The sequence below is a fragment of the Scleropages formosus genome, chromosome 23 (assembly GCF_900964775.1).
Source record: "Scleropages formosus chromosome 23, fSclFor1.1, whole genome shotgun sequence".
NCBI lineage: Eukaryota > Metazoa > Chordata > Actinopteri > Osteoglossiformes > Osteoglossidae > Scleropages > Scleropages formosus.
Window position 1 is genome coordinate 8,916,286 of NC_041828.1, and position 21,351 is coordinate 8,937,636.

Sequence of the window (21,351 nt, forward strand, 5' to 3'; positions counted from 1 at the left end):
CCAGTGACAAAGGAGGAGGAGGAGGAGGAGGGAACATCTCAGAACATCATCATGTCACCCAACCGCCAAACCGGGACCAGGAGAAGTCAGACGGTGCGGTTACCATCCACCAGCCCTCTAATACCATGAGAATGCCTTCCCGCCCACTCTAACTGTGTAGTAAGCACTTTTTTTTTTTTTTTTTTTTTTTTTTCCCCGTCCCTCTCTCTCTCTCTCCCTTTTCAGCAGTGTGGGCAGCGTCGTTGCCATGGCACTGAGTCACTCGGGGCTGCGGGATAAAAAGCGGCTCGATCTGCTTTCAAATTCACACGCGGGTCCGTCGGAAAGAAAGGGTCGTCGGTCGGGTCCAGGTGGACATGAGATGAGTGCGCTAAACAAGCGCTGTGTGTCGGGGATCATTTAGACGCGTGTCGGTGTCGGTCGGTCGGTCGGACGGTGTCGGTGCTGTTCGTGTCGGCGGCGAGAATCGCACCATGACGGACTACACCTGCAGGCTCAGGCTGCTCTAGATGGCGGGAGGAGGAGAGGCTCTCGGCGAGCGGCGTCCTTCTCCTTCTCCTCGCCGTCTCCGGCGGCACGCGGACTCTCTGTTATTATTACCCCCGCGCTGGGGCGGCGGGCGCGAGCTCCCGTTTCGATCCCCCCCCACCACCACCACCACCACCCGCCCACCCTACGGCCATAATAATCGGATTGCGGGGAATGTGAAAGTGGCGGGGGATTAACGGAGCGGCGCGTTGAATCAAGGTAAACTAAACGCGGGAGATGCGTGCGCGTGCAGTGGGAGCCTTTTGTTCGAGAGCAGCGAGCGGCTCGGCGAGAACATCTCACACGAAGATCTCTCACGCTGACATCTGAAACTCCAGCCTCCCGCTCCCCCCACCACCAGCACCACCACCAGCACCACCCCCCTGGCACGAGCTTCTGCTCCTGCCGGGTCTCCTTCTCCATGCTGCTATGACTTACTGCGACCCTACCATCCAGTGCCGGGTGCTCCTCACTCTGTTTCTCAGCGCGTCTGTAGCATCCTGTCATTCGGGTGAGTGTCCATGGACCATAGTCGTCGTCGTCGTCATCATCATCATCATCATCATCATCATCATCGCGTCCCCACTGCTCTTTATGCATATTGTTGTCTGATTTCTCTGCGTCCCCACAGTTCTCACTGTAACTGCATTTTTTTTTACAGAAAACCTCCAAAGGAACTGCTTCACGCAGCACAAGAGCATCAGTTATAATATTTAGAATTCAGCATCATGAGCAAATGGCCTTGTGTATCTCCGCATGCCTCCGCATCAATTGATGCAATACATTGTAGCTTTAAACTGGGTACTTGGGTACCGTACAGTGTGCTGTTAAAGAGAGGCCTTGGAATTTAGCTGTAAAGTTTTACCCCGAGTCAGCGCTGGAATACGTATTTTTTTAGATTTTTTTCTGTAATGATGTTGTCTTTTTGGGTGACTTTCGAGGTTATACATGTTTATGCAGTTGTGGGGAATCCTCGTATTATGCCTGCCATAATTCATGAACTCAATTGTAAATTCTGATTTTCTTTATCCCAGTGACTCATGTTTGTGCCATATTATCTAGACACTGTCGTTGTTGAGGATTCCTCTTTATTGTTGACTTTCTGGAAAGAATCCCTGCTATACTGATGTCCGTCTCTGTGGTTGCCAGCGGACAACCTTTGCACATCGCCTTTGGTGACGTCCTGTCATGAGTGCCTCTCCCGTGGACCACAGTGTGCCTGGTGTTTTCAAGAGGTAAAGTAGCACAAGCCTCTGATATTTACTGTATTATATGAAAACATTTCTTTTAAAGGAATCGGTAAATGTCAACCCATCTGTGGAATACTGAGTCATTCTGTTTTCTCATTTTTCATAGCATTACATAGTGATGCTTGGGATGAATTAACAAACATGCAGATATAATCAAGGGCCCTTTGGGGGCATGGAGATTTATGTTGATGTGTCCACAATTAGGGACTTTTCCAGCTTATTTTGAGTGGCTCCAATAGCAAAGACTAACATTGTAATAGACCATGGGAGTAATGTGACAATGTGATCACACTGAATGAGTGGAATATTTGTCATCGGAGAAAACCCACCTCAGATCCAGTAGTCCTGCTGAGAATTTTTTTATTTTTTTTTTTGCTGGAAAAGTGGTTCTTAGTCGAAATTACTGAATGACCTGGTTCACAAATTCATTTTAGATGTCCTACTTTAGCTTTGCAGATGTACCAACCACTTGATGCACGATGCCGGGTGGCTCTGGTGAAATGGCACACTTTAGACAAATCTTTTTATAAAGGATTGTCTGTCTGAAGCCCGTGACATTGTAGTTCCACAGGGAAACTTGACAAGGAATTTAAATTGCAAATGACAGATGAAGTTAGGTGCTTTCCCAGACCTTAAACTGCACCTGACTGCATCACTAAGCAGCTGTGTGGCCTGCAGGCAGCTGCTTTTACTCAGCCAGCATGGGTGGATGTATTTAAAAACTTAATTAAATTTAGTGGTTGTGTAGGTGGGGGGCACGGGGACGTGGTGACCCAGCGGGTTTGGCCGTGTCCTACTCTCCAGTGGGTCTGGGGTTCGAGTCCCGCTTGGGGTGCCTTGTGACGGACTGGCGTCCCGTCCTGGGTGTGTCCCCTCCCCCTCCAGCCTTGCGCCCTGTGTTGCTGGGTTAGGCTCCAGTTCACTGTGATCTCGCTTGAGACAGTGTGTGTGTGTGTGTGTGTGTGTGTGTGTGTGTGTGGTGGGGGGATTCGTGTAGATATTCCTGTTGTATTCTTTTGTTACTATTTATCTTTCAAAACCCCCAGTCAAGTGATCCTTACTCTATAAGCCAGAGTACTAGAGATCATGTGATTCTTTACTTTGGATCTACAAGAAGTGTAACATAAAGATTTTTTTGTTTCAACATACTCACCGCACATGTCGTGTAGCTGCCCTTCATGCCCTGCTGTTTCTGTCTGAGTAACCAGCAACAGTTCCCGTTATTGTTTCCCTAACAGATCTTTTTAAATGGGATGTCGCTGAGCGAAAGATGTGACCTTGCTGTCAACCTGGAGAGCAAGGGTTGCGAAATGCAATTTATTGAACGCCCGGGCGTGAAGGTGGAGGTGAATACCACACTGCCGAGCACACAGGTGGCACCACGGGACCTCCTCGTCCAGCTGCCACCAGGTGCGTCCCTTTTTCCCGTGACAGGGATGCAAGGCCACACTCAGGGCCTCCACCCTTTCACCTCAAGGAAAATCCTTTGAGACTGAGGACAAAAGACAAAGGAAGTCAGACAGGGATTGTAACTCAGGTACATGCAGACCTTGAGGGATGAGCATCAAATTCTTGGCAGTTATTGCGAAAGCATGTGAAGAAGACACTATTTTGACGTTAGGTGCTACCGACAGTATACAGTTATTTTGAGTAAAATAATTAAAATGGCAATATTTGCGCATTGGGTGTCCCTTGCTGGGCATTAATTTAGAAAATTAATTTGATTTTTTTTTTTTTTTAAATTTTGAAAAGCCAGCTCGTATTTCTGTAACCACTGATTTCTGCCTTTTCATAACATGAATTGACTCATGCGATTGGTAAATAAGGGAACGATGTCAGTATAACGCAGAACTCACGTTGGTTTATGTGGGATTTCATCCTCGGCGTATTCTCCTTTTACGCCACTCAGTGAATCAGTTGAACACACACACACACACACACACACACACACACACACACACACACACACACACACACACACACACACACACACACACACACACACACACACACACACACACACACACACACACACACACACACACACACACACACACACACAGAGAGTTTTGGAAGTGCTAATTGCGAGGTTCTGGATTTTCCTGTTAAGTCAGTTTATTACCAAAACAGGGTAGGCCTGGTGATGAGAATGTGGCCAGGAAGTGTACTAGTAATAAAAGAAAAGATGAATACTTGAAGAAACTCTTGATGATCTAGAGCGTTTTGAACTAAATGACAGAACACATGGTATCGTTTGCGCAACTGGCTTCAATGAGTCAACGTGACGTTCAAGCTCTCGCCACTTCTTTACAAGGTATACTCCTTAGTATTTCTTTATTATGAATGAAACACGTTTTTAAACCGTGGTAACACTTTTATTAGGATTATTATTAAAACTGGTAGTCCTATGGTAAGGAATTTGTGAAGGTTTTGAATGGTCTGCCCCAACCCTGTTGTTCTCATAAGCCCTCATATTTGTACTGCGCGATTTTCCATAACCCGAGGTTTTACAGGAATGCATATGTCACGTTATAGCAGAAATGACTGTACTTAAATAATTTTCCAGGAAACATTAGAGATGGGCTCCTTCTGTCATTTGTCAATATATAATAGAGAAGTGATTTCTTCACTGCAAACACTGTAATGAACTTTTTGATGGATTAATTTTGATCTGCCAGCTGATCTAGGCCAGTGGTCCATGCCGGAAAGAGGGCCGTGGGGAGACCGGAAAGCAGATAGCACTGTGCGTGTTGTAATGTGTGAAGCAAGCCCTCGTCCCTTTGTGATGGATGGCTGTGCCCCGATGTCCGTACAGGTGGAGAAACGAGCTTCGTGGTGGAGGTGAAACAGCTGGAGCGGTACCCTGTGGACTTGTACTATCTGGTGGATGTGTCGGCTTCCATGCAGGAAAATTTGGACAGGCTGAAGACCGTAGGGATGGCGCTCTCCCACCGCATGAGGGACTACTCCTCCGACTTCCGAGTTGGATTCGGCTCCTTTGTGGACAAGCCTGTCTCGCCATACATCAACGTCCACCCCTTGAAAATTGAGAATCCCTGCAAGTGAGTCCCTAGCAGAGCGTGCAAAATGAGTCTTTCGATACCGCCTGGGACCTGTATCGTTGTTCCCAACAGCGTGCCCAGGCACTCTCAGCTCCCACATTGACAAAATTCAAATTCTCCCTTTTATGCCTTTATGATGGTGGTGGGATGAGCATAGTCGTGGTTCTCCAGATGCCTGTGTCCTATGTTTTTATGGTTTCATGTTATGAATTATGAAGGGACAGGGATATTAATTGCTTCAGAAGCTTATTGGATATAACATGTTTATTACGCTTGAAACATTAACAGACACCTTGGAATGTACACATGGCCTAATAAATTTAAACCTGCACCCTATGTTTATGACATGGTTCAATGTTCAACAATTTTGCAGACAGTAAATGCTTTTTTTTCCTCCCGTTACACAACTGATTAATTTTCAATGATGCCAGCAGTACATGGTTGTAGGAGAAAGAAAGGGAACTACTTATACACTCTAACTAACCCTGTGCCCGTCTGTCACTGTACCCTGCCTCCTCACCCAGAGACTATGAGATCCAGTGCCGCCCAGCACACGGATTCATCCACGTGCTCCCTATGACAGATAACATGACGGAATTCACACGCGTGATCCAGCAGCAGCAGATCTCTGGGAACATGGACACACCGGAGGGGGGTTTCGACGCCATGCTGCAGGCTGCCGTGTGCCAGGTTTGTACTGGCTGGAAGATCCCCCCACTGAATGAAACAATCAATAAATTAATACCATTAAAAACAGGTTTTTACATGCAAGTGGGGAAAAAAGTTAAAGTAGATGGTCATTTGTGAAAACAAAGATCTTCCAAGAAATGCATATGAAATAGAAAATATAAAAGTATTATATATGTGTGTATCCAGCTTTTACACTCTGTATTTTTATAGGCCATATACTGTATACCGAGTTTGTAAAGCATACCTATAAACTCCTTTTGCATTGCTTTTATTTTCTTTATATTTCTGCTTTTAATAAGATCAAAACAAAAGGATGATGGAAAAAACTGTATTTATGGATGTAAATGTGGATTGTATCGCTGAGACATTTATGCTGAGATCTGCGCGTGAAGCACAGTTCAGATTTCCTCCTGTTTACACGGAAACACACACTTTTCCTCTTACGCACCAATAGGTGAAGTCTACGGTGATTTCTTTTTACCACCTTCCAAAAGTGCGAGGCACGCCGTCTGAGTGATAGAGAACTGAATCCACTATTTGTCTAGTTTGCATCTCTATAGAAAATTACATCACTTGCTGAGTCATACATTGCTGTTCTGAGTCATGGCGTGTCGTGACATCCATTTTTAGGCATTCGACAGCAGCCCGGAGAGGAGGCGGAGATAGGCTAAACAATGGCCTTTAATGGGGTCCATGACACAGCAGAGTGTGAGATCACAGGGATGTAGAACTGGGTGCTAGGGCTGGGCCAGATGTTGGCCATTATACAGGATGTCATGAGATCATAAGTGTGTGGAACTGGGAGGCAGGGCTAAGTCTTTAATGGGATCCATCATACAGCAAGGTGTTATATTATAGGTACATAACACTGGAGAGGTGCCGCTTTTTTGGACGCTGGTCTTCATTATTCCGTAATACAACTAGCTGTGAAATAATATATAACGCGGGGGAGGGCTGGGGGTGTTAGGCATGCAGTAAGGTATTAGGGATGGATTTTAATTTGAAAATATAAATGGAAGAGAGGCTGTAGTTAACGATTAATTTAGGATCACAGTTCCGTTTTCTCGTAAATGACTTTTCTTACAGGCAAGGTCATGCTTGAGACAAGCGTATTTGGGTTTTTCTTCATATCGTAAGGAACAGCGAACTGTTTTGAGTCCTTAAAACAGCTGCGTTTGAGTGAGGAAAACCAGAAAACAGATTTGAGATTGGGCAAAAAATATTTTGAAGTTGTTAGTAGCTTAGAGAGAGAGATAGAAAGCTTGTTTCCATTTATTTTAGTGGTACAATGTGGGAAAGGCCCAAGTGTTCTTATTTATTCTTATGTTCTTATTTATTTATGTTCTTAATTATGTGATTTTTCTTAATTTTGACTTTAAGTGTCTCGTAAAATTATGCAAACGTAGTACTTCTGGGAACCAGCGTGTCTGAGAAAGTCCAGTATCTTTACATGTTAATACACAACCAAAGAAAAGTACCTTACTTTATTGCAGAAACATAAGGACATAATGATAGTGGAACCATACAAAATAATAGAAAATGAGCCCAAGGGCAACGCAGATAATGAAGTCCAAACAAAACAGTCAGGTGACCTCAGTGATATAATAAATCAACAGGAGCACAATATGCTCAGAGTTAAAGTTATCAGTACAAGTCTGTACTATATTGCTGTATGAAATGTGATGTAGAACTGTGCAGATTAATGGCTTAAAAAGTGTTTAAAATGTTTAAGCTTTGCGAGGTAATGATTCAAAGATTTACAGAGCACAGAAGCAAGGCGAGGGGAGTTCCAGGGGTCAGTACAGCAAAAACATGATGCACTTCCTTTAGGAACATGTGGGTGCAGATGGTTGAGTGATGTCAGGCAGTGACAGCTTTCTCTTTCAGTCTTTCTCTGCATAATTTCGCAGACCTTTGTGACCTTGAATCAGTGTGTCAGCTGTTTGGCGTGGGACCTGGCCTTGCACGGTTCTCCATGGTAATCCCGCATGGGACCTTCCTGGTTCTCTTGAGCAAGGTCACACTCTCCACCTCCACTTTCCAGAATCATATTCACCTCCTTAGCAACACCTGCTGCCAGTAACAGGGCCTCCTTCTAATGAAATCAGGTCAGGGCAATCCATTGATCATGAGCTCTGGCTGTTAGATCTTGGCATGGCTGCTGAAAGAATGGCAAATTAAATGGCCTGCGAATGCCTGTCTCCGCAGAAGAACATTGGCTGGCGGCCGGAAGCCAAGCACCTCCTTCTTTTGATGACGGACCAACCCTCTCACCTAGCGCTGGACAGCAGGCTTGCGGGCATTGTCGTGCCCCATGATGGGAACTGCCACCTGGAGAACAACGCATACACCAAGACCACCAATATGGTGAGCATCTCCATTGTCACCTGCCTCAGCCCAGACACTCACCGAGGAGGTACTCACCATACTGTACATACGCTTTCGTTAAGGCTCTGCGATGTGTCTGAAATGTGAGCGTGTGCTGAATAGATACAACTGAGGACATGCAGCCGTTTTGGCAAACTATTTCAGAATGCAAAAAATGACCTTTCGTTGGTTTCCTGTTGCTGCTTTTTCAGTCCGGCAGCAGTAGAGCTGTGGTCAGGTTTCAGCGTAGCTCTCATGCGGCTGAAGTTTTGGAAATGGGGCCAGCACGGGTTTGCCACATAGACCTTTATTCTGCCGCTTACTTCATGGACGTATTACGGCTGACAAAGTTACACTTTAACCCATTTGCCCAATTATGCTGATACAGGAGCTGGCACGATCCCCCATCTCATAGGCCGTTGAAGGTGTCCGTGAAGAGTGGTGTTCAAAACTAGTGTGTGGCCAGTGCTACGGCATTGTTGGCCTTTCATACGTGCCAATGCGCAGCCAAAGAAAAGTTTACCTTCCTTTATTGCAGAAACATAACGACACAATGATAGGCGAAGTAAGCCCAAGGGCACAGCAGATAATAAAGTCCACACAAAAAAATCAGGTGACCTCGGTGGCACAACAAATATGCAATAAATGCAATCTCATTCTTGCTCGCGATCCACGAGTATGACCTTGAAGATGAACATGTCTTTTTTAGGAATACCCAACCATTGGACAACTGGCAGAAAAGCTCATGGACAACAGCATACACTCCATTTTCGCAGTGGAGCAGGGGCAGTATAAGTGGTATGAGGTAAAATTTGTTGCCCCGGAAGCCAAGCGTGCTGTCCTCATAGCGGAGCTTTCTGCACCTGCTGAGCTCTGACTTCCTCCTCATTGTCCTTCTCTTTCTGCACAGGATCTCATCCCCTTGCTGCCAGGCGCCTACCTGGGCCGGCTGCAGAAGAGAGCCTCGAACCTCAAAGATCTGGTGATCGAGGCTTACAAGGTAACGGTGCACGTGAGGCGCGTCATACCCTCAAGGCGTTTTTGCACACCCCACTGGGTCAAGCACAGGAGCAGCCGTTACCTTTATGAATGTGCGTGAACACAGTACGCTGCCTAAAAGAAACAAACACTGCAGCGAAACACGTTGCTCAATATTAAGACTCTAAATTACATTTGTGTGAATGGAGAAGTGCTGCTTTGTGCCGAAGCAATAGGGCGGAGGGGAGCTTGGCGTCTAACAGAGACATAATCTCATTGGAGGGACAACAATCTATTGTGCTCCTCTCTGAATCTGCAAGATCTAGAGCTGCACTGAACAGAGACATGCATTATTCACAAGCCTGACCCAGCGCAAAGGGCCCGGTCTGCAGCGCACACAAAGCTGCTATTTTTAGGCACTTCTTTTCCCCCAAAAACCTTGGTTTAACAAGGGTGATTATACAAATGCACAATGGATTCTTTCTGACACCAAGTGAAAAGCACCTTACATCCCCCCCCCCCCCCCCCCCCTCTCTCTCTCTCTCTGTTCTAGAAGCTTCTCTCTAATGTGGAGCTGGAAGTTGCCATCCAAGACCACCACGTCCACAGGTTCCACATCAATATCACAGCCGTTTGTCCTAAAGGATCTCAAGCCACGGGGATCAATAAGTGCTCCAACGTCAAGCCCAATCAGACAGTATGGCCAAGTATCCCTTATTCAATTTCAGGTTATTTTATTCTGTGTTGGGATGATTTTCTTTTTTGGAGTGAATGTTTGAATTTTTTTTAACCTTCGCTAATCTGCAAATTTGTGAGTAGCATTATGTGTTATGAAATAGTTCTGAAGTACCAGTCAAAATTTTGAGTACACAATTTTGAGGTCATTTTGCTGAACAGTGAAGGACAGCTCAACGTGCCATAATCCAGATATAATGTTATGTCTCTGAAGTATTTGACACCCTTATCTGGTTGAGATTTCTATGAACTTGATAAAGATCACCAACACTCTGACCAGCAAAGCAGCCCCAGACCATCACACTGCCACCTCCAGGATGAACAGTGTGTATGGATGTTGTGCCTGTGTAGACATGGTACACACAGGCACAATGCATGGTGCTTACACTCTTTGTGTCTTACAAATACTCAGCAAATATCTAAAATTTTGACTCACTGGTTGACAGGATAAACCCACTCTTCAAATATCCAGTTTCCGTGACATTTTGACCCAGGCAGGTCTGGTTTCGGGCACGTGTACTCAAACTTTTCACTGCTGCTTCCTGTGTGTGGTTGCCTGTGACTTCAGCAGAACATTTTTCGCTGTTTACAACGTAAAATCCCAGACTGGACTCCAGACACGTTTCATGGAATTTGAGAGTACCTTGCACACAAAACATGACTTAGCTCTGAGAGGATTATCAGTTCACCCGCTTTACTGGAAACGCAGGACTGATTTACAGAGGCTTTCTGTTTCAGTAATATGCTTTCATAATGAAAGACTTGTTACTGTACAACTGTGTGGCTTTGTATTTAGGAGATATAGTGGAATTTGAAAATCACGCGGTTCGGTTTCCGTCGTATACCGCAGTCGTGGGTATTTTAGCACATATTATGTCCCGCCTGTAAGAACCTGCTCTTCAGATTATATTTTAAACAATCTGCCTTTCTGCTTCTTTCCAAAGGTGTTTTTTAACATCACCGTCAGCATGAAGGACTGTCCGAGCGAGGAAGAGGAAATCCTGATTTTTGTGAAGCCCGTAGGATTCAACGAGACGACCACCGTACGAGTGCGGCCCACCTGCTCGTGCCGATGCCGGGAGCTGGGGAGGTGCCTGGACGAGCGGGACGATGCTCTGTGTGGCGCTGGGGAGGAGCAAGATGACCTGAGCCCAGCCAGGGACTGCAAGCTGGGGGGTTCGGGGCCAGACTGCAGCGGCCGAGGAGTGTGCGTGTGTGGGAAATGCGTGTGCGACCACACCAACCTCGGAACAGTTAATGGGAATTACTGCGAGGTTGATGACTTTTCCTGCCCGTACAGCCATGGTCTGCTCTGTGGAGGTGTGTATGGCAACATGTCTAATACACTTTGATCCATCCATCCATCCATCAGTAAATGATTGTCTAGTGCAGTGCCACCAGTGATCTGGAGTCTGTCACAGAGGCATAAGTCGTGAAGCACGGCAATTTCTCCCACACACACACACACACACACACTACAGGAAACTCAGAGTCACCAGTTTATCAGCGAGAACGCAGAAACTCCACACAGACTGAGCTGGCTTTGAATCCACATTCAAACCCGCTGCCCATCACTACCGACGGGCCACCACGGGACCCCAACACGCTTTTTACTGTAAAGTCCTTTCACTACCAGTGTAAAATTTCTAAAGCATTCATACGAAACAAATTCTACATAAATATATACAGTTCCAAGAAAAAAGTTAGTGAACCCCTTGGAATTACCTGGATTTCTGCATTAATTACTCATCAGTTAAGTCGCGATAACAGACAAACGCAGTCTGTTTAAACTAATAACACAAAACCAGTTGTACTTTTTCACGTCAATGTTGAATACAATATTTAAACATTCACTGTCAAGGCTGGGAAAAGTATGTGGACATCTTGGCTAATGACTTCTCCTAAAGCTGATTGGAATGACGTGTTCCAGTCACTGAGATGAGACTGGAGGTGTGTGTTGGAGGTTCCCTGCCTTGTTGAAAAGGCACGCAGAGTTTGGATACTGGCAGTCTGCTCTTTTCGAGGACTTTCTGTTCGTCTGGGAAATCCTAAGGGTTCATTAGCTGTTTTTTTCTTGCAGCTGTACATGAACACAAGGATAAATTGTGTCTCTGTAGGTGGACCGTTACCTGTGTCCCTTTCTTTGTGACCTGTTCAGGGCGTGGCCAGTGCATCTCAGGTGAATGCAGGTGCGAGAGCGGCTGGACTGGTGAGAGCTGCGCATGCCCCGCCTCCACAGAGCCCTGCCTATCAGAAGACGGGCTGCTGTGTAGTGGGCGGGGCAAGTGCGTCTGCGGCAGCTGTCGGTGTGATGACCCCCGGCGCTCCGGGCAGTTCTGCGAGAAGTGCCCAACCTGTGACTACTCGTGTCAATCGCACTGGTAAATTACTTTGTGTTTAACCATCGATATGAATGGTGTCATATCGACTTGCGTCGTGCACACAGATTCCCGCAAGTATGTCTGCGCTCGCAGGGACAGACGCTGAAGCCAAAGTTTGCTACTTCCTCTGTTCGTTGCCGCTAGTGCTGCTCCGCATGACGTGTGACGTGCTCCAGTGTTGTTTCCTCCGTTTCAGGAAGTGCGTGGACTGCCATTTGTCGAACGGCTTTTCCAAAGGGAAGGCCAAAGAGTGCAATAGGACGTGTTCCCCACTGGTTGACTACGTCGACGGCATCCCAGGTATGTCCTCGGTATGAGGAGACGTATCATATGCCAATTTTTTCCAAATAGACAGCCATGCTGAATGGTAACCAAGTAAAATGTTTACAAAGAAACAAGTTAATTTTTCCACTGTCCCATTATGTATCAGAGTGTATCCTCCAGGTATCCCAGCTTCTGCCCTCATTTGTTTGTTTGCAGGTGACTTGGCTTTATGAAATGACTCTGTAAATGAATGTATATACTATATGGGAGAGCATCAGTGTGTGTCCTGTTTCAGCCCTGGGATGGATGGATGGATGGATGGATGGATGGATGGAAATAAAGTGTCTTTCTTTGTTTAGATGTGATGAGTGAATCGGTCAAGCAGTGCCTGTACCCCAGCAGTGACAAGTGCCACTACAAGTTTCAGATGAACTCGGTGTTTGACAGCGCTCAGATCCGCATCAGCAGGTACCCAGGTGAGATCGGCCCTCTCTTCCCATCTTCTTGTACATATCTGCTTGTGATCCGTAATTTTGACATGTTCTAGCCAAAGTTTCCTGAAGCACATCAGGTTTGCATAATTTAATATACATCCAGTATAAAGTAGTTGTATCAGTTTAATTTGTGGCCTTACTGGACTAATATGGCATTGTGTTGGTTAGATAGATACATGACTGTAGTAGTTCAAGGAATCGCAGTGTTTAGAGAAAATCCCAGAAAATAGTGGTATTGATGAAAAGTACGTGGCGCTCCCTATTAATCGTGCTTTATAGAACGATTTTGCTGTTATTCTAATAGCTGTACAAAGTGTGTAATAAAGTGACGCTCGCAGAAAGTTAACAATAAAATCCACAAAATCCCTCATTTACCATTTTACTGTTCTGCGACCTGATGATGAGTTTTAGAGGAGGGCGTCGCTGCGGAATGATTGCACAACGCTGCCGTTTCGCACCGAGACGTGATGGCACAAAATGCAAATGAAGACGGTGTGTGTTTCCTGTTACAACTACAGGATGAGTTAAGAATGGGGAAGCGAACGTCTTAATTGCATTGCGAATTTGGGGTTTGATGCCATTTGTACAATAGTGTTGTTTTGTAAAAGAACTCTTCTTCTGCCTCATCAACACGCTGCGTGTCCAAACGCTACCGCGGTCGGTCCTCACACCCCCAGCCTGCCGAAACCACAGCATGAGCCATTATGTACAACACCCCACACACACCCCTCAGATTCCCAGAGCAGCCTCTCCAGAATAACCCCAACTGGCCTGTCCTCTCAGAAATGCCTCATCCAGGACTCTCATGCCAGGTTTCCATAGCAACCGAGGGGAACGTTAGTACAGTACTTTGGCTCCTTTGTTCTCTGTGTCCGCGTGGAGCCCCGTTTTCTGAACTCGCCGTCCTGCCAGCATGGAGATGCGGGGCGCCAGCCCACGGAGCGCAGGGCCGCAGCGTTAAACTCTGCCCCGCTCTCGGAGTGTGTGTGTTGATGGGAAGCGGTGCTGACGCAGTGTAGCGTTACCATAGAGCATAGGTCTGCAAGCGGTCCACGTCGCGGCCCGTTTGCGAGTCGCACGGACGGTGCCGAGCACCCGAGGACCCGCGGACGGACTCGGCCCTGAGTCAGCGCTGGAGCGCGCCGCCCCGGTTCGAGGCCGCAGCGTTGAAAAGTCATGCTTTTTAACATAATTAGCACGTCATCCCTTCATGAACACTGCAATAGGAAAGGAACTCGAACTGTAGAGTTTTTGACAGGAAATGGGCCAGCAGGAGCCATCATGGTTACAGCTGTTGTCTTAAAGTCTGAAGATCCCACCTCCTTGCCGTATCACCCTTGAGCAAGGTATACATGGGTAAATCATTGTAAAGGTGATAATCAAACATTGTTATTCCCTTTGGACGAAAGAATCACATGAAATGAAGGTTAATAAAAAACTGTGGTTAACTTGTATAGAATTTCGCCCTGGGAAGTATTTTTAGGCCCCTTGATTATAAATGTGAGTAATTCTCAAATCTCAAAGAAAAAAGAAAAATCCTTTACTGGACAAGCGATTAGTTAAGGTCAAATACGCTTTTTTTGCACTCTTAGCATGTGCAACATTCTCTTCTCTTTCGGCATACACTCGGCCCTCATATAATGGGGTCTGGTACAGCAAACCTTGCTCCAGTGGCTTGTGAAAACACCCTTTCTTCATACAGTGCCCTTATTATTCAGTACAAAGGCATTTTTGCCCATTACGTGGCTGTTTTACTTCCATAACAGATTATTTTATTGTGCAGAATGCCAGACATTTTGGCCAGAGATACCCACTTGGCATCTTAAACCCAACAGGTCTTTGTCCCTCAGTGGTGTCAGTCTTGCTATTTTCCTTCAGTGTATTAACAACGTTAATGCACACTTCTTCCATAACAAACGCGTGTGTGTTCTTCCTACCTCCTATCACAATGACAGTCTCCACAAATCACCACCATCAGTTAAGGTAAATCTAATAACACAACTGAAGTAGCGTATCCAATCCTTTTGTAGTCATATATATCAGTAATAGAAAAAAGTTTTATTACAAATATGAAATAAGGTGGTGTTGTCACTGTCATGCCCGAAAATACATTTTTTTTGGAATTTTTGTTCATTTTAGGTGACATGTATTTTGTCTGGGGAACGATTCCCATTATTTCTCATGGAAAAAAATAATCTGACCCCCTCACAATGGGAATTCACCCAACAGGGTGGTTTCGCACAGTGAATTAACCCTCCCATGTGAGAAGGTGGTGTGTAATCAAGATTTTTGCTTGTTGTATAAGTACTTTCATAGTGCTTCCAGATGCATATACATTCTTGTTGTAAGGACAGCTCTTATAAAGGGCTGTGGTGTAAGAATTAGGTGGAACTGTATAACTGCATGGAAAATAGGAGCAACCGTGTGCTGTGTCCCTCTGCAGAGTGTCTTTCGAGCCAGCAGTACTACCCAACGTTCATCGGGGTCCTGCTCCTCACACTCCTCCTGGGTCTCCTCATCCTTGTCGTGGTGAAGTTCCTGCTGATGCGGAAGATGTGGACCCTTCGAGAATCCCCCATCTACGATATGACGAACAAGGTGCTGATGGATACCGCTGTGTGTTTAGCTGGGTTTGGATCCCCGGGTGGGCATAGGTTTTAATCCCAGGAGAAGATCGGCTGTGGTGGAATTAAGTGAACGCTGTCCTGGGGACATTATGTCTAAAGGTCTAACGTCTGATTTTACCAGTGTACTGTGCTCTGTATAAACTCACAAACAGGAATGTGTAATAAGGAAGGCAAAGTGAAATGCACTGCACTGCATGATGTAAAACATACTCTAAATCATTTAAAAAAATACTATGAATAAGTCAACAGTAAAAGGGCATTTTTGTAGCGGAAACAGCGAAAGAGGTGAACTTAACTTTGTGTCTATTTTCGCAGGTAATGTCATTCACATTTTTATTAAAAACTAAATTATACCATACGTTCCCTCTTCTTATGTCTACACATACATGTGGGAAATTAAGTGTTTGTGGCCATATGTGTAATTTATACATTATATGTCCATGTGGCACTTTTAATTTCACAGTTAAAGTAGTACGTTTATCACTGTGTCGTGGAAACATGCCTGTTGTGAGCAGTTGCAAACACGTTAGACGCGGCTACGCGGAAACACTGTCGTGGTACGCTGCCACACAATGACATGCCCCCCCCCTTCTCCCTGTGCAGGATTCCGGTTACATCCCCACCCACAACGAGAAGACGATAACCTACAGACGGGATCAGCCACTGGAGATGCACATACATGTTCACAAGATGCCTTTGAAAGAGGTTTGGCAGTGAGGCACAGAATCGCGCCGATTTAATGGCACAGCAATAAAGCGAGGAGCACCCCAGGTCACCCTCAGGCCTCATACCCCAGCAGCGGGAGGGCTGGCTGGTGGACACACACTGAGGGACACCTCCTGAATCATGTTCCATTTCAGCTCTGAGCTGGAGCTCTGCGTTTCACACACTTTTCACCAGTGGGTTCAATACGGGAGGGGTGGTAGGCCATGGCATGGGGTCACCCTAGTTTATCTCGTTTTCTCTCTCTCACACTGACTGCGCGTGTGGGTGTAGGGGGCCGTTATGTGACGCATTTCAATGAATAGATACACTACATGAGTTGAAATGATCCTCATTCAATCCCAGCGCTGCTGTTGCTGCTGCTGCTGCTTTGCGTCGGAACTGGGACAGGAAAAAAAAAAAAAGAACTTATTGCGCAAGAGGAAAAGTGAATTCCTTTGGCGCGTGCCGCCATCTAGTGGCCGTCGTGGGCGTAACCGAAACACGCAGAAACACGCAATGAATGCGGACTTCGAGGAGCAATAACATTATGCTACTGTGACTGGAGAAATAATGGACACCCGGTTAAAAAAAAAAAAAAAAATCGTCTGTGACGCAGTGTTACGGGACACTGCTAACTGTGGATGTACAGCTTTCTTTTGTCGGTGATAACAGAAGTGAAAAATCTTCAGAAGAAGATTTTTAAATTATTAGAAATGAATTCACTTTTGGGGGAAAAAAAAAGGAAAAAAAAAATAACTACTTTCTATGGCCAAACTGGATGTTTTTGTGTTTATAGAAAAGGAATGGCAGTGCATTCCTGTTATTGTGCGGTACTATATTTAAGGAGTAATTTTTTTGTTCGGTTTGTTGAGTGGAAGGACCACTTGCACTTGCATTACTCGGGTGCGTTTTACTACTGCTGGGGGGCACTGAGAGCTGCGGCCGCAGGAAAAGTGCGAGACAAGAGCAGACACGCAGTTGTGCGTTTGCAGATTTTTCCCCTTTTCGTCCCGTCCCCTTCGCTTAACTGCTCCAGTCGTGCTGTTTCTACAGCTCTTTTTTCCCCATCCGAGAACTGAAATACCCATAAAACACAGTTGCCGTGTGGTGTAGCTACTGAATAATGAGGCAGGGCGCTAAAAACCTGCGTACGCACAACTGGCGAGGACTGCGCTTCCCACCAGCGCGCTGCCTTCAACCTGCACCGCCACTAATGACCACTAGGGAGGCGACAGAGGGCTGCACTGTACTGTACTACACTCGATTAATTTCACCTAGTTTTGTACAGTACACCAAATAACCTGCTAAAGGCTGTGCTGAGGGTTCGTCTCGCAATCCTGTTCACCCGGCCTTGCCTCCCTGTTTATTTTAACACGTGTTTACAATAGTTGCTGCTCCGTTAGTTTTTAACACTAATATCAATATTTATTCATCTCTGTATGACTGATTCTTTGCATTTTAGGTACTTAACCCTTCCGCTTACTGATCAACTATTTGGTTTTGTCTTTGATTGAAAGGTACATATTGCTCTTTAATGGGTTCTCAATGAAAGGTCTAAATGTCTAATGTCACATTTTACCAGAGTACTGTATTGTATATAGATACAAGAATGTGTGAAAGCAAAGTGAAAGCATTGTATGGTGAAAAAGATACTATGAATAAGTAGAAACTCAGTCAATAGAGAAAGGGCATTTCTGTAAAAACAGTGGGAAAGGTGAATATAAGATTATTTATGTGTCTGTTTTTAGGGTAAGATGTCATTTACATTTTTATTAAAAACTAAATTATACCATGTATTCCCTCCTTTTGTGATTGTGTAAGTGTGGAAATCAAGTGTATGTGACTGTGTGTTTAATTATACATTATATGTCCAGCAGACACATTTAATTTCGCACTTAAATTAATAAGTTTATGACTGGAGTCATGGAAATATACCTGCCAGCGGATTGGTGCAACCGGATGTTGCGATGCTGTGAGCCGATACTGAAGCTGTAACAATGGTCTGTTGACTTAATGTCGTCCTCAGTCGTGTATCTTCATTTTCGGAAAAGCCGTGCAGTGCCGTGTGAGCTAATCAGTAAAAGTTACTCATCACTATGCTGATCAAAGTTTGCTCCAGATTTGTTCTGTGCGCGCACATGCTTTCCGCCAGATTGTGCCATATAAACTGGCGCTTTCGACCCTATCATTATCTATAGTGGGAACGCTTTTTGTAGGCAGGCGAAGCAGTTTGCGGTCACAGTGATGTCCAGCTTGTGCGGCTGACTGCTGTCCACTGTGGAGTTTCACTCTCCATATAGCAGTCATGGAATAATGAAGGCTTCTGTAAGCCCTGCTGGTGACGCCCCCCCCCCCCGTGCCTCCACTGCTTATCAATCAGGCCCAAACTCCTGGGTGCTGTTTCCTCCATCAGTGTTCAACAACTTCAGTGTGAACAAGCATTAATACTTTAACGATGCTGTGGTTGCAGGCAGGTGAGCAAACGTTTTGACTAAAAGAACGAACCTGGGAGAAATGACAGTGAAAATAAGTCCGATTTTCACCGAACACATGCAGCGAATGTGTGCTCGGCGTAGTAAATCGTGCTCTTGAGAGACGAGCTGAGAACTTAGTGACCAGGGTATCCTTTACCTTCTGACCGAGCAATGGACACAATGGTAAGTGAACACATAAAATGCAAAATTACCGTCCAAAAAAACCATCCAAAAATGAACATGTTAGAATGCTGGTTTGTAACAGTCCAGTGCATTACTGCTATTAATATTGATTCATCCTCAGTGTGTTCAGTGACATTTACATCAAGCTGATACTTTTCTCCAAAGTGACTTGTAACATTGTGCTGTACTATATTTAAGGAGTAATTTTTTTGACCCACTTATACAGCTGGGTCATTTTATGGTAAATACCATCTTTGAAGGTACTACACCCAGAAGTGGGCATAAAACCTGCAACCTTCAAGTCTAAAGGTAGTAGCTCTAACCACTACGCCACCAGCTGTCCTGCGAATACTTTTCGTTACATGCGTGGAACCAATAGAACACCTTCAAACATTACAGCTGAAATATGTGCATTAAAAGGCAATGAACGAATGTATTTGTCACAGTGTCTCCCACTGAAAAAGTGAAAAGGGTCACTTTGTGCGACACGGACAGAAGGAGGCGCAGTTTCCTAACGGTACAAGTAGCGCACTTTTCTCACAGGAGCGGCTCTGTCGGACAGCACGTGCAAATATTGCTGAAAATATTCCTTGACCCCTGAAACCTTTTCAGGGAGTGAAGATTCTGGAGAATTTTTACCATCGAAGCATTTCGGCGTGTTTCGGAGGCACTGGTGGCTGTTTTATTGAGCTATACTCTGAAAATAGTACACATTAATAATTTCAATAAACATATTAGCGGCTTCACAGAATGCAGCCTTATGGAGGATGAAAATAGACCTATTTTGTTTGCAGAAGGACAAAATATTGGGTGAAAAGCTGCAAGGCGAGCGGGTTTATACTTCATTATTGATACTATTTCTGTGGGATAAAAATGTTAATTTTTAATAAACTCCTCCGATTGGTGTTATATTAGCGGGTCCCTGGGAATTCCTAGTTCGTTTTGTTTTAAACAAGAACCACTGATTATTATAAAAAGATACAGTGATACTAGTACTCATATTAACTGTTATATTGCTTAATGTTTCGTATCGTCAAATTTCTTCATGTTTTAATTTAACGCCATACATACATACACTATGAACATATACATAAATAAATCTGGTAGTTTTATAAGCGTTTGATAATTGTTGTTATTCTTCACTGTTCGTTTTGCAAATAAAAAGCATGAAGCTTCACATGATAGCCTATTACACACAAAATGAGCTGCAGTAGTCCCCAACTTACTGAATTAAATTTGGCCATGTGTTGTGTTTTTCTTGCTCGGCTTTTTAAAAAGTTTCTTCCAGAAAATATTGATTTTGAAGCGGAGTACCGGCACTGTCCAGCTAAAAGACATGAAAAGGCCAAGACTCTGAGAGGCTCCTTCTTCACATTAAAGGCCTTTCACTGTTTCAGTATCATTGAAAGGATCGTGCAGGAGCAACTCTTAAGTTTATAACCGTGTCGGCATTCTATTAAAAAAAGAAAAACGTAACACAATACTAATGAAATTGAATATTATTGTAGCAGCTGTCTCGGTATATTTGTACCGTGCAAATACAAATCATTCAGATGTGTTACACATTTTCGTATTAAACTTTCTCTCGTCCGGATGAATCTTTTTCCTTCTCATATATAAAGACACCGGGAATTTATTCCACGTTTGGGGAAAGGAAACCCTGTTCAGGGTACGCGCCGGCCTTTCACCTCTACATACACTTTATTTTACACTCTTTCGGGGGCTGGGGGTGCTGTTTTTGAACTACAGTTTAGGATCCAGCTGAACTTGGGTTTCTGCTCAGACATTTCAAATGCTGCACTTTATTACTGAAGCCGGGAAACACGTGTGACGAGCTTTCGGGATCCTTTACTTTACAGCGGCGACAATTTGTCTTCCTCTTGATTTTACCAAACCACATTTTTTTATAACCTAAATAATTCCGAACGATCATCCACGACTCGGCCTCCGCAAACTTCTCATAAACCTTCTTCCCAGTGTAAAACAACGTAAGCTGCGCAATCGTTCGCTGCGCTGCTCTCATTTCTTCGCAAGGTCGCGTGCCCAAAAGCAATGTTTAAAATGTCACCTTAAGGTGACTTTTAGCATACAGTGCCGAGCAATAATACAGCAGAGCCACAGGAAAGGCGAGTGGATCCTCAACATGTGGAAAAATAAATAGGCAACCCCTGACTCGAAGAAGCCCGACAGAATGTTTTACGGGGAAAGTTGTGCGAATCGCTGACTCTTCACTCCCTTCACGAAGGGTTCTGATGCTGGTGAAGAAGTGAGGTGGCTGGGAAAGAGGAGAAGAAACGCACGCAGTGAAACGCACTCTGACTTTATTGCCAGACCTCCAGCTGGCCGGAGCGCCGGAGCCGTGCGTGCGATGCGCGGCCCCGTGAAACACTCGGCAGAGTCCGTTCGAGTCTTAAATATAGATCCAAAGTGCCACTTGTGATAGACTTCAAATGTACAAGTCCAACTCGTGGATAAATAGAACTGCCACAATTTCATATACAATTTCATCTTGTTCTCAACAGAAATTCAGATGTATCCTACTCTCATATATATATATATATATATATATATATATGTGTGTGTGTGTGTGTATAGAGAAAATTACTGAAAGCA

General features: G+C 44.9%; 1 protein-coding gene across 1 annotated transcript; it reads left to right on the forward strand.

Annotated features, from left to right (window-relative positions):
• The first annotated feature begins 254 nt into the window (after positions 1–254).
• On the forward strand, positions 255–17,869 carry itgb8 (integrin, beta 8). The gene is made up of 15 exons (XM_018750521.2): positions 255–1,039; positions 1,678–1,763; positions 3,017–3,188; positions 4,594–4,840; positions 5,365–5,530; positions 7,739–7,897; positions 8,607–8,702; positions 8,808–8,897; positions 9,429–9,572; positions 10,555–10,930; positions 11,769–11,991; positions 12,188–12,291; positions 12,615–12,731; positions 15,193–15,347; positions 15,980–17,869. Exons 1-15 carry the CDS (start codon positions 958–960, stop codon positions 16,091–16,093), a joined length of 2,331 nt encoding a protein of 776 aa, XP_018606037.2. The 5' UTR covers positions 255–957; the 3' UTR covers positions 16,094–17,869.
• Positions 17,870–21,351: the final 3,482 nt, after the last annotated feature.

Coding starts and splice junctions, on each gene's coding strand:
- itgb8 (XM_018750521.2), top strand. CDS start 958: ATGACTTACTGCGACCCTACCATCCAGTGCCGGGTGCTCCTCACTCTG. Junction 5,531..7,738: donor TGCAGGCTGCCGTGTGCCAG/GTTTGTACTGGC, acceptor CTGTCTCCGCAG/AAGAACATTGGCTGGCGGCC. Junction 9,573..10,554: donor ACGTCAAGCCCAATCAGACA/GTATGGCCAAGT, acceptor TTCTTTCCAAAG/GTGTTTTTTAACATCACCGT.